Source organism: Xyrauchen texanus, chromosome 15 (assembly GCF_025860055.1).
Source record: "Xyrauchen texanus isolate HMW12.3.18 chromosome 15, RBS_HiC_50CHRs, whole genome shotgun sequence".
In the NCBI taxonomy this organism is placed as follows: Eukaryota; Metazoa; Chordata; class Actinopteri; order Cypriniformes; family Catostomidae; genus Xyrauchen; species Xyrauchen texanus.
Window position 1 is genome coordinate 41,730,841 of NC_068290.1, and position 18,509 is coordinate 41,749,349.

General features: G+C 38.4%; 1 protein-coding gene across 2 annotated transcripts in view; it reads right to left on the reverse strand.

The window, feature by feature from the left end:
• The window catches only part of ascc3 (activating signal cointegrator 1 complex subunit 3), a 275,425-nt gene that overhangs the window by 38,455 nt on the left and 218,461 nt on the right, over window positions 1–18,509 (reverse strand). For both annotated transcript variants that reach the window (XM_052144464.1, XM_052144465.1), the window contains 6 exons: window positions 14,637–14,757; window positions 11,824–11,966; window positions 3,518–3,655; window positions 1,176–1,296; window positions 971–1,103; window positions 703–828 (listed from right to left, as the gene is read on the reverse strand). In XM_052144464.1, coding sequence (XP_052000424.1) covers window positions 703–828; window positions 971–1,103; window positions 1,176–1,296; window positions 3,518–3,655; window positions 11,824–11,966; window positions 14,637–14,757 — 782 coding nt within the window. The remainder of the gene's footprint in view (window positions 1–702; window positions 829–970; window positions 1,104–1,175; window positions 1,297–3,517; window positions 3,656–11,823; window positions 11,967–14,636; window positions 14,758–18,509) is intronic.

An 18,509-nucleotide genomic window follows, 5' to 3' on the forward strand; every position in this document is an offset into this window, starting at 1 on the left:
GATATCGATAACTAAGGTGGTGGAAAAATCAGATAACTGATTAATCGGCAGATATTTTTGAAAATGTATTTATTTCTAAAATCACCACCACTTCAAGGGCTGTGGTCACACTCTGGAACCCTCCAAAGCTGTCCATGGTGAAAACAGTGCTATAACAGGATTCATTTCTGCCGATAATTGACTGTTTAAAAGCAGCTAACAGCATTAGCAAAACCGATATATTGGTCGACATCTTCAATTTAATGATGCACACGAAAATGTTAAAATAAAACAAGCACTTAATTAACACAATATTTAATTGAAACTCACTAAAACAGATCCATTTTATATATCCACTGAAAAAGCTGTTGGTAAACTAGACTTGATACAAATGTTAATCAGTACAAATGGCACGAATATCGGCCAGTGCTAATAATTTCAAACTGGCCAAAAAATTTGGGTTTATATGCCTGGCCAATATATTGACACTAATAGATCACTAATATTGGTATTATATCGACCACTGTCATCTCTAGATATCAGCCATTTAGTCATATTTGGTTGGTTGACCACTACAACTATGTTTTGGCCATATAACATCACTGATAGAGTCATAACTAAGATTTGCACCTCAGGGACTTATGGAAACCTCCCAGGATGAAGACAGTGATCCTGATGTGAGTGCAGTGTGTGTGTGTGTGTGTGTGTGTGTGTGTGCAGTACCTGGGATTCATGACCAGCCTGCGGAAGAAGTACGTCCAGGTTATATAATCCATAGCGTCCTGCTTTGAGGCGATGGTGCCTGCTGCTATTTCTGCATTCAAGTGATCGGAGAGCACGCTCAGAAGACTAAAGATTCAGATAAAGATGCACATCTCAGTCAACATTACAATAATTTTCTAACTTGTATTTTTAAACTGTCTACTCGTGATCGGATTGCTGGAAATGGTTAATAATACAGGTGTAAATGGGCTCACTGCTGTGCACACACCTTGACTCCACAGGGAAGGGCTCGTACAGAAACTTCTTATAGAAATCCTTCTTGATGTCATGAACAAGAATCACAGCCTTTCCCTGGTCATCAAACTGAGGTCGTCCGGCACGACCCATCATCTGAAGAACATCTGGAGACGACATCACACACACAGTCAGCACCAATACATGCACACAGTCAGACACATAAAAACAGATGTTACCTGTGATGGGGTAATCCACATAGCGCCTTGTCTTTCCATCATAGTACTCGGTGCCCTTCACGACCACCAGGTGGGCAGGGAAGTTCACACCCCAGGCCAGTGTGCTTGTTGCAATTAACACCTTGTAGAAAGCCAACGGTAGACTCGTGTAGGGTGAAACCATTAAAATTTTGTTTCTACAGTGTGTCTATAGGTGAATATGCTGTTTAATACTTAATACCATAAATCCGTAACTACTTGACTCAAATATTGTGGCTGCAAAAAGTATTTGGACACTTAACCCCTTCAAATCTGGTGCATTTTTGGGCTGCCGCCCGCACTTCACACACTCAAATTTAAAAGCTCATCATTCACACATACTGAGGACTAACTGCCAAAAATGTGTCTAATTTTTCAGAGAACCGGCCAAATAATAATAATTTAAAAAAGACTCCCAACTATTCATAATTAATATGTGTTTATAATATTATAATAAACAGAATTGTTTTTTTTTTGGTAGTCTCACATTTAATGTAATTCAGGCTCTGTTCACTCTGCCTCACTTTGAATGGTCTAATTTTATTCCACTAGATGGTAGCAAGCTCTATCACATTTTATAAAATTATACAGATCTGAAATGTAGGTGGTACTCTAATGGTGAGTTCACATACAACGCAAAGAAACATTTCGCCTTGCATTGCTCGTGCGAGTTTGACCACTGGATTATAAATGTGTGTTTAAACTTGCGTTCGCATGAGTAACGCGAACCCGTGAGTATTCCCCCTTCTCATCAGATAAAGGACAGGAGGAGGGAGTTCTACGACTTGGTTCATAGTAAAGTACACCCAATAGCTGGAATCAAGTAGACGCGCATATTTTCAGAACTTACCAAGTAGTCCAACTTCCTCGCTCACTTTCCTCCAAGCGATGTCTTTTTTTGCCCAGTCTCTGTACATGTATGACGTGGTGTCACAAAATTCCGGGTGCCCACACACCGCTACAACAATTTTTTCCAGATTTCTTCTGCTACTACGTCAGTATGTCAGTGACACCCAGACAATCTCAATGCTGATATGCTTTCGCGACAACGCGTCATGTGGATTTAATACGCAAATGAAACGATTTCGCATGTTCGAGTTGCGCCTTTCGCGCCTCCCGGTGCGAATTCACGTCTATTCGCATCTTTACATTGACTTCGCTTCGCATTGTATGTGAACGTACCATAACACATTTTAGCCCTCACAGATGTGCTCGTCCATAGACATTCAGTCTAAATTTCAGTTGAGGCACTACCCTTGATGTTTCACTGAATACATCGGCCTCTGAGTGGACTACAAGCTTACTCTAGGTGTCAGTAGAAAGCGGAGATCCTTCTCTTTGTGATGTTAATAATATAATGATACAACATTTTATAATCAATAGTCAGAAACATATTTTCTGATGATTTGTTTTACATGCATTTCCTTCTGGATGGCATATTTTCTTCAGGACATCTAAGATATAACATTGGATTATTCAGCCAAGCAAGCTCACAGACAAGCAAACATTGGCTCATTTTAAAACATTGGCTCATTTAGGTAAAAGCAGATATAAAGTTTTTAGGTATTTGGGACTTACAGCAGCAGTTATCAGTTTGTATTTGATGATTTAAAGAAATCATATTTCACGTTGTGATTCTTTTGAAAATCTTTTGAACTGTGGTATTAGGGCAACACAATTAACTGTACAATTCCTGAGAGTGAGAGCTTTTATTTAATATATGATTTGTCCATTTATGTGCTATGTGAAGGACTTTTATTTTCATTTAAATATTTCAACCCCACTACCTCTGGGGTGCTAATTTTCAATGCGAATGTTTCGAGGCCTGATTTTGTTCTTTGAAGTTACATAAATGCAAAAGTGATTTTATCTCTGCAAAGTTCAGATTCGAAGCTTTCAAATGATAACTCATACAGAGACTTTTATAGCGTTTGTTACACACTGAGAAAAACTATTTCTGGTTGTAAAAACTTTAGTGTGTAATGTTCATAACAAACAAGTGACTACACATGGTTAATCTGCTAGGACACCTGTGTGAACTAGAGGGAAACTTCTACATGAACTTCATCATCCATTCAAATAAAAATCACCTCATTGCAAAAATAGCTCAGAAAAGTGAAGTTAGTAACAGCATTTGTTTGCAGATGGCACTTACTTGATATTCAGAAATGTGAAAGTGTGACTCGAGTGTCCAAACACTTTTTGGAGCCACTGAATACTAACACTGTATTAAGGTGTGAAATATTAGATTCAATCTTAAATGAAACATTATTCAACAGAATCAATTGGTTTATGATTCAGGCATCACTAACAGCAGGTCTCACCTGGATCTTACAGTTGACAAACAGCTCCTCCACAGTCTTCCTGTCTCTCTCATGAAGTCCAGCATGATGCATCCCAATCCCAAATGCCAGTGTCAGCTTAAGATTTGACTCTCTTATAGTGGCTATGATATCAGTCATCTAAAACAACACACAAACATTCACAAATCTACATGTGTGAGCACTGCAGTCTCACCAAAATATTTTCAATATCAAATATTGAATTGTAATTTTTATCACCTTAACAATATATTTATTTTTGCAGGGAAATTTTTGGATCATCTGGTGAATTACTGTAAATACTTGCAAACAATCTCTTTGATTATTAGCTCTTTTATTTGGAACTTGATGGGCGCAATTCAAAAGATATGATTATTTATAACACATTTTTTAAATAATTAAAATATTAGTACCTAGTCACTTGATGTTGCTTGATTCACATTCACATATCTATTTTGAACCAAAAAAGCAAACAAACTAAACAAAAAGCAGGAATAACAGAGATGGAAATATATGGACAGTGAATGATGGACACAAATGGAGGGTTTCAGCGAGTGCTGTGAGGCGGATAGCGGACGGCAGCCGGCTGTCACTCAAACAGCAGGGACTCTGGTCGTTACACGCTCCAGTTCAGTAAAACAGCGGGACACCCCGTATATCACTGGAACACAAAGTATACATGCAGCAGCTATCTGCACGTGATGCTCATGCTAGTGTATACTGCCTTCTAAAGGGCCTGAGAGTACTGCACACTACAGGAACAGAGACTTCAGAGGAATCAGCATCATGTCCTGCTCACAGAGAAGACATGTTACATGTGTAATATCCTTTATTGGCTCTTTAACTGGGCAGGTTTGGCTAGTCTCATAAAGACAGACATTAACATGCTTTATGGGTCTGCTTTCCTGAACACACGATCTGTGTGTTGATGGATATATAGATCGCAAACATCAATAGCTGCCTCATAAACGGCCAATATTCCTAATACATGTCAAAAAAGCCCTAATATATGTATACAATAAACTCAGCAAAAAAGGAAACGTCCCTTTTTCAGGACATTATAATTTTGTAAAAATCCAAATAACTTTACAGATCTTTATTGTAAAGGGTTTAAACAATGTTTTCCATGCTTGTTCAATGAACCATAAACAATGAATGAACATGTACCTGTGGACTGGTTACAGACGGTAGGCAATTAAGGTCACAGTTATAAAAACTCAGGACACTAAAGATACCTTTCTACTGACTCTGAAAAACACCAAAAGAAAGATGCCCAGGGTCCCTGCTCATCTGCGTGACTACCTTAGTCATGAGGACTGCAGATGTGGCCAGGGCAATAAATTGCAATGTCCATACTGTGAGACACCTAAGACATCGCTACAGGGAGACAGGAAGGACAGCTGATCGTCCTCACAGTGGCAGACCACGAGTAAAAACTCCTGCACACCATCGGTACATCCGAATATCACACCTGTGGGACAGGTACAGGAAGCAACAACAACTGCCCGAGTTACACCAGGAGCACACAATTATTCCATCAGTGCTCAGACTGTCCACAATAGACAGAGAGTCTGGACTGAGGGCTTGTAGGCCTGTTGTAAGGCAGGTCCTTACCAGATATCACCGGCAACAATGTCACCTATGGGCAAAAACCCACCAACACTGGACCAGACAGGACTGGCAAAAATCCCACTGAGCACGTCTGGGACCTGTTTGATCGGAGAAATGTCTGGGAACATGCAAGTGCCTTGTTGTAAGAGTGGGGTAACATCTCACAGCAAGAACTGGCAAATCTGGTGCAGTCCATGATGAGGAGATGCACTGCAGTACTTAATGCAGCTGGAGGCCACACCAGATACTACTGTTACTTTTGATTTTGACCCACCCCTTTGTTCAGGGACACATTATTCCATTTCTGTTAGTCAGATGTCTGTGAAACCTGTTCAGTTTATGTTTTATTTGTTGAATCTTTTTATGTTCATACAAATATATACACAAGTTAGGTTTGCTAAAATAAAAGCAGTTGAAAGTGTGAAGATGCTTCTCGCTGAAGTCGTGCTTCCAATCATTGCGTTCTTGTTAACAATGGTTATCTCTATAGAAAGACGTGCAGCCATCATCGCTTTGCATCAAAATGGCCTCACATGCAAGGAAATCGCTGCAAAGAATATTGCACCTGAAAGAACCATTTACCAGATCATCAAGAACTTCAAGGAGAGAGGTTCAACTGCAGTGAAGAAGCCTTCAGGACGTCCCAGAGTCTCCAGCAAGCGCCAGGACTGTCTCCTCTAGAGGAGTCAGCTACGGAAACGTGTCGCCACCAGTGCAGAGCTTGCTCAAAATTGGCAGCAGGTTGGTGTGAGTGCATCTGCATGCACAGTGAGTCGAAGACTTTTGGACAATGGCCTGGTGTCAAGAAGCCACTTTTCTCCAAAAAAACTTCAAGGACAGACTGAAAATCTGCAGGAAGTACAAGGATTGGACAAAAGAAGACTGGTGCAAAGATATTTTCTCTGACGAAGCCCCTTTCCAACTGTTTGGGACATCTGGAAAATCGATAGTCCGGAGAAGAAAAGGTGAATGCTGCCATGAGTCCTGTGTCATGCCAACAGTGAAGCATCCTGAGACCATCCATGTGTGGGGTTGCTTTTCATCCAAGGGAGTGGACTCTCTCACAATTCTGCCCAAAACACTGCCATGAATAAAGAATGGTATCAAAACGTCCTGCAAGAGCAACTTCTCCCAACGATCCAGGAGCAATTTGGTGAAGATCTGTGCATTTTCCAGCATGATGAAGCACCATGTCACAAGGCAAGAGTGATAATGAAGTGGCTCGGCGATCATCATGTTGAAATTGGATCTATGACCAGGCAACTGCCCGGATCTTGAACTAATAAGGCAAGAATGGATCGCCATCAGTCAGGATTTGGTCCAGAAGCTGATATCCAGCATGCCAGAGCGAATTGCAGAGGTTATGAAGAACAAGGGTCAACACTGTAAATATTGACTCTTTGCATATATTTAATATTTTTGCCAATAAAAGCCTTTAAAACTTATGAAACGCTTATCATTGTTTTCCAGTATACCATAGAAACATGTTAAAAAATAATCTACAAATACTGAAGCAGCAAATTTTGCAAAACACAAAATTTATGTCACTGCCAATACTTTTGCCCACAGCTGTATACTGTGTTTAAACAATATCACATGAGCAAGAGTGCTATATGGCCCTATATCAGCACTGCTGTTCTGATTTAGGGTCATATAGCACGATTGCATGTGTGATATTGCTTATATACAACAGTTCAATGAACAAGTAAATTTTTAGAGGTAAGAGGTAAGAGCCTTGAGTTTGTGTAATTAATCAGTCTGTTGTGTCTCTCAGCTGTGATGAGCTGAAATTGTTCGTTTAAAACCGTTTAAATCTATTTCCTAGCTTTAGTAATGTAGGAGTAATCCAAATGATCACGTAGTGCTGATGAATGAAAACACTGAATAACGCTGAGTCACTTCACGTAAACTAACTGGCTTATGTCTTTTGCCTCCACCTGCTGTGTATAGATAAATGATTGTAAAAAGACACATACAGTAGCTCTTAACACATATGCACTGCTCTTACACTTTAGTTTAGAACAGCACAAACACAAGCGGAGTGAATGCCTCTCGTCCAATCAGATTCGAAGACCGTAACTATCTTAATTTTATAATTATATAATATATAATTCATAAATTAGATTTTATTTAGTTTTCATTAATATAAAAAAAGTGTCACGCATTGTAACAGACACTTACACGATAATGGGGATTCCAGTCAAAGAAGGCAGTTTGTTGATGTGAATATGTGAATGTGTTCATGCGGACACATTAAATGTGTTTCTCTACTATATACCATGTTTTTGTGTGTTTGTGTAACTCTGTGCGTCAACTATTCAATAAATTATCACCTCTGCAAGGCTGCAGGCTTTTACAGTATGTGATTACTGTCAGTGTAGAATAAGAACATTTTTTCCTCTGAAAAACTCTGTAATGGAGTGCTTTGAAAATATAAGCACACATCTGCGATGGGAAGAAGAAAAAGGCTGTTTGTTCACATCTTGAAATGATCGAAGCATGCAGTGGAATGGAAAGAGAAATTTAATGGGAGATGACACAGGCTTTTCCACTAGAAGCTGTGCGGAGTCTTACTGTAAACGCTGTTGAACAGATATTGAGCTTCTTCAAGTTGTGGATGAGGAACAGGGAGAGAAAGTTACAACAGTAGCAACACAAAAGAGCAGAGGGGTGAACATGTAAAGGCCTATCCACACAAACAGCATGAATTGCATACAACAAGATATTTCACATCCAAACTCTTCAAATTCAGTGCAATTCAGCACTCTTTAGCCATGACTATTTTAACAGTGTAGCATGGCCTCAAGGGCCTTATTGCTTTCATACATCCCATCGCTTACTGTATAACTGACATGTTGACACTCTCATGGAATGGAACAAAAATAGTAGTGTGAGAACGTGATGAAGAAATACATTAGAGTATAACTATAATAATAGTGGTAAACTGTTAACAGTAATAATAATATCTGCTAGAATAAACACAGCTCTAAACAAGTATGTATGTGAGTATATGGATCTCATTTCTATTTTGACAGCAATTGCTCTCCACCCAAAACACTTGTAATCAGAGACCAGAAATAACAAATATCTGAAATGCAAATCAAGACACAAAACATAGGGTTGAATGATTATATGAAATAAAATTAAAGTTACACCAGTTTTTGTGAATAGAAGAGTGATAGGGGTATTTCATTGCATTAAAAGGACATTGTCAACTTTTTTTACAAAGAGAATTTTCTTTTTTCAATGTACCAACAAAATAAAAGCTTCTGCCAAAATAAAGGCCCCGCTTAACTACGCTGCATACAGGTTAAGAAAATAAATAAAAATCATGGTAATGTTTTATTATAATAATAATAATAATAAGGCTGGGACATTTAAAGGGGTCTTTTGACAGAGGTCATTGTTCTATAAGTACTGAAAACTTCTTCCTCAACAGAAAAAGAGCATTTTTTTTAAACCACAGGTACCCAAAGTTGACCCATGATGACCTTTGATTTGGCCTGCCTTGACATGGATAATAAGAGGGGAAAAAATAGAATGAAAAAAAAAAAAAAACATGGTATTGATGCAGCTCTTTGTTTTTAATGAATCTTTTTCTTTTAAAATGTTGTGTTTTATATTTGCATTACACAAACTGTAGCTTATTTGATAAGAGTATAAGTGATTCCCTTTTTAAAAATGTATATGCCTACTTCAAAGACTTCAATGATAAATAAGTGCTGTCTGGAAGTTCGCTCCATTGGCCATCCCAGGTGCCACCCCAAAATCTTCACTATGGTCAGCCAGCTCCAAATTCGGAGGTGGGATTCAGTACCGCCGGACAGAACCTAGTTGGTTTAAACTGGAGTGGGAACTGAAGCAGTGTCAAGAAACGACAGGTAATAAAGTGGAGTAGCAGTGCGAACAGTCATCCGAATTGAAATATGGCTCAAATACGCACTATACATTGTGCAGCATTTCATATATGCATGAACGCAACCACTCGCGGGCTTGATAAAGTCAGGTGAGGGAGCATTTCAATATAAACAACGGTTCTGTTCACTCCAAACACTGCACAACATTATGTCCAGCACTATAAGTGAACAGACCAGGACTGTCAAAAATCTCTTTCTGCCATGCCAGCTAGACATAAACGGTAATGCAGTAAAGTATTCTTCATATTTCATCTTCTTATTCTGACTGAACCCGTTTTGGGGTGTGTATAACATCTGTGTGCATCATACTGTAATTTATTTGTCAAACGGGAGAATATCTTGTTTACTTGCAACTATCTGCCAAAAAAAAGACAGCTGCAAGTTTTTGAAATTAATAGGCCTATTAATAGGTAGCTTCGTAGCTTTTATTTCCTTTCATAATGTAATGCATTAAGCCTTGATCCATCTCTTAAGAAAAGAAACAAAAGTACAATTTAAGTTTTTGATAATCACAACATGAAAACTGTTTTAATGTCAAATAAAAGTAGGCAAAATGCATTAATTATGCAAAAACATGTTATAATTAAATAATCCTATTACATTCGGCAGTCCCAGTATATAAATCCAGCACAGCCTAGATTGATATATTATAATATTTTCTGTCACAAAACAAAACAATATCCTACTTGATAGTATTATATCATGCCATTGTATCTTCATCTCTCCTAAACTACACAGAACTACCGTGTGTTCAATGTGAGGAGATGCGCTGTTCTTAAAGAGACAGTAACATGTTTTAAGAGATGCTTACATTTAGTTCTTTAGCAGACATTTTATGTCACAAATGAGAGACACAACAAACATAAAAATGATATTGAAATCAATTATGTGCATTGTGCAAGTACTGTATAGGACACTTGATGATTTTAATTTTAGAGTATTAATATTTAATTTAAAAAATTTTCAGTTTGATATATGCAACATTTATTTTTGTCCCACTGCCCACAATCAACTTTTGGCCCTTCGTAGGAAAAAGTTTGGGCACCTCTGATTTAATCCAAGCTGCATAAATGGCTCATTTGGAATTTGCGGAACTTGTGACGTCACAAGGATCAAATACATCGGCATATGACTTCCTTTTCAGAAAGACATCAACACCTATTTTTCTTCATTGCACCCTTGGCCCCTTCCACTGGTGCTCAGTCAGTCACACAGGTGAAGAGGAGAGAGACAGGCCTCTTATGGGAGATTAATTTCCACCAAAGTGGACTTACACAGGACACCTTCATGTGCCTGTCTGGATTCACATATTTTTACATAAAAATATGCAGAAATGCTTTGACCGTTATCATGCATCTCACACCGCTTTTAAAAGATGCGATGTCTTTACTTTAAAAAGGATACCCCATTCGGTTTCATCTCGCTGTTTGCTGTATTGTGTTGTTTTGAAGGCGTCCTGGACCGTTTTTATACCCATCTGTGCTACTATTAACTGTTGGTCTTTTATAAACTTGCACTAGATCAGCATCTCTGCTTTGGCCTGTTGTAGCCGGTTGAAGCACCCCAACATCACCATGGATTGTATTATGTTTGTGCATTCAGATGACGTTTTTGCATGTATTGTATGTGTTTTTAGGCTCATATCAGCACGGATTGCTTGTGAACCAGTCACATTATGATTCAAGCTTTAACTGAAAGATGGGGCAGATTAAATTGGACCACTAATCCGTAAAAATGAAAGTGAGCAGTTCCATTCATGAATGTTTCAAATGTCATTTGTGAACAGTTTAATATGTTCAGATGAAATGTGTTGTGTGTACGTTATGTGTTAACCCTGAAATGTAGTTTTATAATGTTGTGTGGAGTTTGTTCATTTTCTTCAGATTGTGCTATAAATATGGCTGCACAATCTTAGCAAATCACAACACTAAAGCCTTAAAGGGCCAGGCAGCTTAAAACAAGCATTTCAGACAAAGGGACAGAGACAGAGTGGAAAATTATTATATATTACTAAATTATGAAAAAAGTGCAGCTCAGGGAAGATAATATAATAATAATAAAAAAAAAAAGAGTATGTCGTGACCCCTTTAATTTCTGTGATTAATAGTTGACTGTTTAAAAAAAAAATCATTATGCAATTAATTCAGTATTGTTTTTTTCTCCACTTCCTGTGACTAAAATGGCCACATATTAATTTCCAGGTGGTACACGCTCAACTCGACTGCACACTCTAGCACAGAAACTGATTGTGTGGAGCAGTGCATGTTTACTCATTATGCATAATGCATGTCCTGGGCATAATAAAGACAGGAACAGGTACAGAGAACAGAGACTTAACCTGAAGGTGTGGGAGGGATACAGGCAAGCTGCATCTGAACCAGCGAAACAGTGTGTGACATGTGATATTTATGCATACAACATCCACTGATGTTACGGCATTACTTGTATCAAACATTTTATACCTGTTAAAATGTATCTAATTTAACTCTATCCACAAAAAAACACATGATATATAATTAAAATAATTAAAATAAATGATGACTAAAAAATTATATATATACATATTTGTCAATGTGGTATGAAAAATAAATCCTCTTTGAATTAAGTTTAGATAAAGTTGCAGTTGTTCGAAAACAAGTTTAATCTTATGCCATTATGAAAGTTTTGCTGCTTTATTTTAGGAGAGACCTACTGTTCTGGTAAATAATGCTGCATGTGCATTTTTTTGTAGTGTGGAGTTTTGAAGTGTAATATCATATGATTGAGGTGGTGACCTCTGACCTCTCTCTCATCCTGGTGCAACCACTGTTTTGGGTCATCCTCCGTGGCCAGGAACGCGATGAGGTCCAGAGCCGTGAGGCGTGTCTGTCGTCGTGACGACACAAAGATGAGGATAGGCTTAGCGGGAGAGTGAGAGCGGATGGCTGCCGGACAGCGGAAACAGAGAGCATAACATTAAGCTTATGAATTTTCATTACAATGCGTTTGTATGACAGGCCTATAGAAACTAAACAAAAAACAAACATAAGATCCTAAAACATAGGATAGATGTTTGTTCGGTCTGATTCTATTTTTACTTTTGCAAAGCGTTTTAATGGCAAAAAACACACAAAACTGAACAGCTTTCACGGGAGCTCTCAAAAGTCATTCACACTTGCAAATATTCAAATTTGTCATATTTTGTTCAAGTTACAAATTTAATTTATGCGCAAAATCGGAACAGAAATGAAAATGGAAGTTGAAGCCACTGTGGCTCTTTTATTAAATGTAATAAATGACTTGTGGGTTTAGAGCTCACATACAAAACGCTCTGTTAATCAGTCTGGAATTATCTGTTTTCTGCATTAATTGGTCATTAAATGTGATCTCATCTTCATCAAAGTCACAAGTATAGACAAACACATTGTGCTTAAGCTAACAACACAAACAATTACAATCTTTCATGTCTTTACTGAAAACATCCTATTTAAAATTCACTGTTGTTTGGTAAAAGTAAGTGAACCCTTGGATTTAATAACTGGTAGATCCTCCTTTGGTAGCAATAACCCCAACCAAGTGTTTCTGGTAGCTGTGGATTAGACCTGCACAACGTTCAGAAGGAATTTTGGACCATTCTTCTTACAGAACTGCTTCTGCTCAGTCATATTCTTAGGATGTCTGGTGTGAACGGCTCTCTTGAGGTCATTCCACACCATTTTTAAGCAATTATGTAGTGGATTTACTTTGATGTTTAGGGTCATGGTCCTGATGTATAATCATCCTGACATTATCCTGTAGGATAACTTGATAAACTTGGGATTTCACTTTTCCCTTGATGATGTCAAGTGGTCCAGGCCCCAAAACAACCCCAAATCATGATGCTCCCTCCGCTGTATTTCACCACTGGGATGATGTTTTCATGTTGGTTGCAGTGCCCTTTTAACACCTTACGTAGTGCTGCACGTTCTTCCCAAACTATTCAACCTTAGTTTCATCAGTCCACAAAACATTTTCCCAGCGTTGTGGAGTGTCAAGGTGGTCTATGACAAACTTCAGGCATACGGCAATGTTTTTGTTGGACAGTTTCGGCTTCCTTTGTGGTGTCCTGCCATGGAAACCATGCATGTTTAATGTTTTCAGTATAGTAGACTCATGAACAGAGATGCTAACCAGTTCCTTCAAGTCTTTAGCTGTCACTCTAGGGTTCTTGTTTTTACTTCATTGAGCATTCTGCGGTGTGCCCATTAAGTCCAGTCAACTGGACGGTCACTTCTAGGGAGAGTAGCCACAGTACTGAAGTCTCCATTTATAGACAATCTGTCTAACTGTAGACAGATGAATATCAAAGCTCTATGAGATAACTTTGTGACCCTTTCCAGCTTTATGCAAATGGTCATGTAAGCAGAGGCTTCTTGGGAATAGAAAACTCAAAATGTTGCTGCTTTTTAATTAATAATAATAATTCCTTGCATTTATATAGCGCTTTTCTAGACACTCAAAGCGCTTTACATAGTATAGGGGGAATCTCCTCAACCACCACCAGTGTGCAGCATCCACCTAGATGATGCGACAGCAGCCATAGTGCACCAGAACGCCCACCAGCTATTGGTGGAGAGGAGAGAGTATAGTTATGTAGCACTATACTGTAGATTAATACAATGCCATGGTAGATAGGGGCCAATGGGGGGTATTTGGCCAGGACTCCGGGGTTACACCCCTACTCTTTACGAGAAGTGTCCTGGGATTTTTAATGACCACAGAGAGTCAGGACCTCGGTTTAACATCTCATCCGAAGGATGGTGCCTTTTTTACAGTATAGTGTCCCCATCACTATACTGGGGCATTAGGACCCACACAGACTGAAGGGTGAGCACCCTCTGCTGGCCTCCCTAATACCACTTCCAGCAGCAACCTTGGTTTTCCCCAGGAGGTCTCCCATCCAGGTACTGGCCAGGCTCAACCCTGCTTAGCTTTAGTGGGCAACCGGGAAAGAGATGCAGGGTGATATGGCTTTTATTAGTTAAATTAGCTCTAACCTACACCTCTAATCTTGTTTCATTAATTGGATGCCAGGTTTGCCAACTCCTGACTCTAATATGCGTTTGTTGATGTCTTCATCCTAGGGGTTTGCATATTTTTTCAACAGCACTGTGAATTTTTGATGGGATGTAATCAATAAAGACATGACAGATTATAATTGTTTGTGTTGTTAGCTTAAGCATATTGTGCTTTGTTTATACTTGTGCCTTTGATGAGATGAGATAATATTTTATGAGCAATAAATGAAGAAAAACATATCATTCCAAAGGGTTCACATACTTACTTGAGATGGAAGGGTGCAATTATTTACACAAATACATTATTTGTCTGAATGTTTAAAATCACATTTTAGAATCACCAATTTTGCCAATGGAAAAGGCCCAAAATATGATTTCAACATGTTGGCTCCTTTTATTAGACTCCTGAAAGGACACCATTCTTCTTCTCAGCCCAATGTAAGTGTACATTACTCTTCAGAAGTACCGTTCATTGCTTTATATGTACAATTTTATAATGAAGAAAGAAATACTGAGTGCAGCTTTAATGTGTGTGTGTGTGTTACTGTAGTTTCATACCCTGGAAGACTGGCTTGTTCATACTGGCCATTCGAGGACAGTAATGCTGCCCCGGGAAGCCATGGATGTGAACCTCCAATGGAACCGGACGAACCGAAGGCCGAAAATTAAACAGTCCAACCTAAAAGAAAAAGAGAGAAAAATAAGAACAGGGTGACAAAACCGGGTAAGAAACACACGGCCAGAAAGTAAGAAGTAATGAAGAGATAGATGAAGAGCCCAGCTGGCCATATGCCTGACAGAGTGGCCCATCTGGGCGTAATTACAGCCCGTCATTGTCCTCTTTCCCACCACCGCGCTCTCACAAAAGTGGCCCAGGGCCCGCGTGCGTGTGCGCACATACTTAAAGGGCTTGATAATGGATTGGGCAGCTAGGGGCGCGCTTCAATCCAAACAGCACACGTCAGATTTATGGAGACCTCCAACCCCCCTTTCCCCGTCTGTCTAGCAGGATGACATTTCAGCAATAGTAAAACAACGTTTACATACCACCAACATTTACCACCGCCGCCCATCCTGATGCAGAAACGTCCAACTACAGCTCTAACATGCTGCTACATGCCGGGAGAGGGATGGTGGTTATTTATAGACCTGTGATTGCACGTATACGCACACACACAGACATATACTGACATCATACGCTTTGCTATCATTTCCACTGTGTAATGCGAACAGTATGAAAACGATGGTATCGTTAGTACTGTGTTACCGATAATATTGTACTTCTACTCGATTGACTTGCCAAGACGCTACAAAACATCTCTAATCATTATGTCTGCAACTGTGGCATGTTTCCTCTGAAACAAGACCCATCAATTACATCCAAACCCAGAAACTGAACACAGCGTTTGGGGGCCAAGATTTCTGGGTTGATTTAAATTGCTTGAAATCATATGTAAATCATATCAAACCTGAGAAGAGACAAGAGCACTGAACCTGAACATATTATTTTGACCATCAATAACAGCTTATGGATGGTCTTCAGGAAGAAATTAGAATATCAAAAGTCGTTCTTCGCAGTGGTTCTCAAGTCTGACCAGTAACCCGTCTTTTCCAGACATTTCTAGACAGATAGGATGGATTCTGAGCTTGGCTACATCAGTGATTCCCTCCAGGGGTGCGTGAGCATGCTCCAGGGGTACGTGAAAGGAATTGGATTTTGCTATGTTCAACTTCTAAAAACAATACATTACTATTAATCGCAACCTACATTCAAATGATCTCGATATCCATTCTTAAAGTCCCAAAATCAATCTTTTAATAAAACAGTTAAGCAGTTTGTTTTGACTCATCTGTTGTGTTGAAAGACGAGATTCACAGACTGTGATGACGCGTTTCTGCTTTATTTAGCAGCGTATATCAAGCAAACTTTTTTATATGATCATTTTTTAAATATTGAGTGTACATTTATAACATTATTCTTTGTGTTATGTTATCCTTGTATTTGCTTAAATAAATGAATTATCACAGCTACGAGGGGGTTTCGATTACAGCTACTGAAAGAGTGACAGAATATTTGGCATCTTCTCACTTCAGGTCTTAATCCTATTATTTTTTTTTCTTCTTCTGGAAATTCATTCAAATGCAATAGTGGACTTTTTCTTTTGCTCTTGGAGTAAATGGGTAAGTGAAAAGAATATTTGCTGTGATCTCCCATTCACCGCTGTTGAAGTTTACCCTGCAAACTCTTACTTCCACATTCAAAACCCTGAGTTCAAAAACAACAAAAATTTCAAATTAATTATAGTAACGCAGCCATGCGAATTAATATTTGCTCAACCAAAACAAAACGTGTAACTGCTACTGATATATATCAGTAGGAATTTACGGTTTTCTTAAAGAGACAGTACTGTTTAGCGTTCATTCTACACATCAGTATAAATAGAAATAATTGTATATGCAAACAATAAACATGCAGGCCTATATAAATATATAAATATATATATATATATATATATACATACATACAACGGTTAGTTCCGGTCCTAGAATCTGATTGGATGAGAGACGTTCCATGAGCACTGATGGTTTCACACCATCAGCACTCCCGACGCTTCACTGTGTGTGTATCACTCCGCTTGTGTTCGTGCCATTCTAAACTAAAGTGTAACAGCAGTGCAGATGTGTTAAGAGCTACTGTATGTGTGTCTTTTTACATATTTCTTTTTACATTACATGTGTTAGCCAGCAGGTGGTGGCAAAAGATCAATTTTGTGTGTAATATGAGCCAGTTAGGTGACGTGAATCCACATCTGTCATTCTTTACATACAACAGCTCAACGTGATCGTTCGTATTACTACTACACTACTAAAGCTAGGAAATAGCTTTAAACGGCTTTAATCAAACAACTTCAGGATTATGGGTCATCACAGCTGATAGACACAACAGACTGATTAATTACACAAACTCAAGGTGCTTACTGGAGAATCCACATTGGATATACACCTTTTAAAATGGCTGAGAATATTGTGGTTTCTATACTGATCGACCCTTGCGCACCGAATACCACGAAATAGCGAGAAATACCCCCGTGTGGACGCTATTTTTCCACTGAGAAAGCTGATCTTCAGAAAGCTGACAGCATCTCTGATTGGGTGTGGCAACAGGTGATCGCACATGCTCCGTCTCCCCCCCCCCACCCACACACATACATCCTTGTTTATCTAATAACTTGTTAGAAATAGCACAAGCAGTGACACTATTTCTGAAGTGACATTTTTTAATTACTAACGAAGGCTTGGACGCATCATTTGTTTTGAACAGCAACATCAGATTCTGATCTGTCCTGTAAGAAAGTAGTTCCATGCACAAATACATCTTTATGACTAATCAGTTTTTCCAAATTTTTTTTATGTACTTGTTCATTGAACTGTTGTATATAAGCAATATCACACTCGCAAACATGAAATATGGCCCTAAATCAGCACTGCTGTAATTACATACAGCACTCGACCTGCGGCCGATTCACAGCAGTCCTGATGTAGGGCCATATAGCACTCTTGCTCGTGTGTATATATATATATATATATATATATATATATATATATATATATATATATATATACACATATATACACACACACACACGCTACACGTTATCCTACATGTTTATTGTTTTTACATGTAAATATACAGTCTACCAAAATGATGAAAAACGAATGATGAAATAAAATTGGTAAAATGTATAATTCCCAATGTACGAAGTTATAAGATCCTCATATAATTAAGTCTGTAATAATTGTGCTTTTCACGGCTCATTTGTTTCCAAACGTTAGTGTACTTGTTTACCAAGTCAAAAAGGGTCAGTAAAGAGCATGCTTGAGATGAAATATGAGAAAAGAAATGATTGGAGAAAACTTTCAATCCAGATGTAATTTGTAAAAGTGTGAAAATTTTATTTAATTGTGAGCATTAAGAATACATCAAATGCTAGCTATTAGCCTTAGCAAGACAAAAGATTTGGCCATTTTATTTCAAAAACATTAAAATGTCATTTCCATCAGTGTTTATGCAACAAAATACTAAATTTGTGTGATGTGCTGGAAATGACATTGTGATTGGAACTGTCATGATAAAAATGACATAAATCTCCTGTGATGCATGATCATTCACTGTTGAACATTGCTAGTAGACAAACAAAACATTTTCACTAGTTTCACAGTGCTAAAAGTGCCCAAAGCTAAAGAAACACCCTTGTACTGTATGTCTGAATTTGACAGCTAAATTTGCATATTAACTGTAATCACACTGTAATCATTCCTAAATGTTATACTGTGGTGTGTGTGTGTGTGCTTTTAGAAGGATATGTAGGCTGATTTTGGTAAACTGTGTTGATGTAGGTGAGCTAACAGGGGCAGGTTGTGTATTGCAGT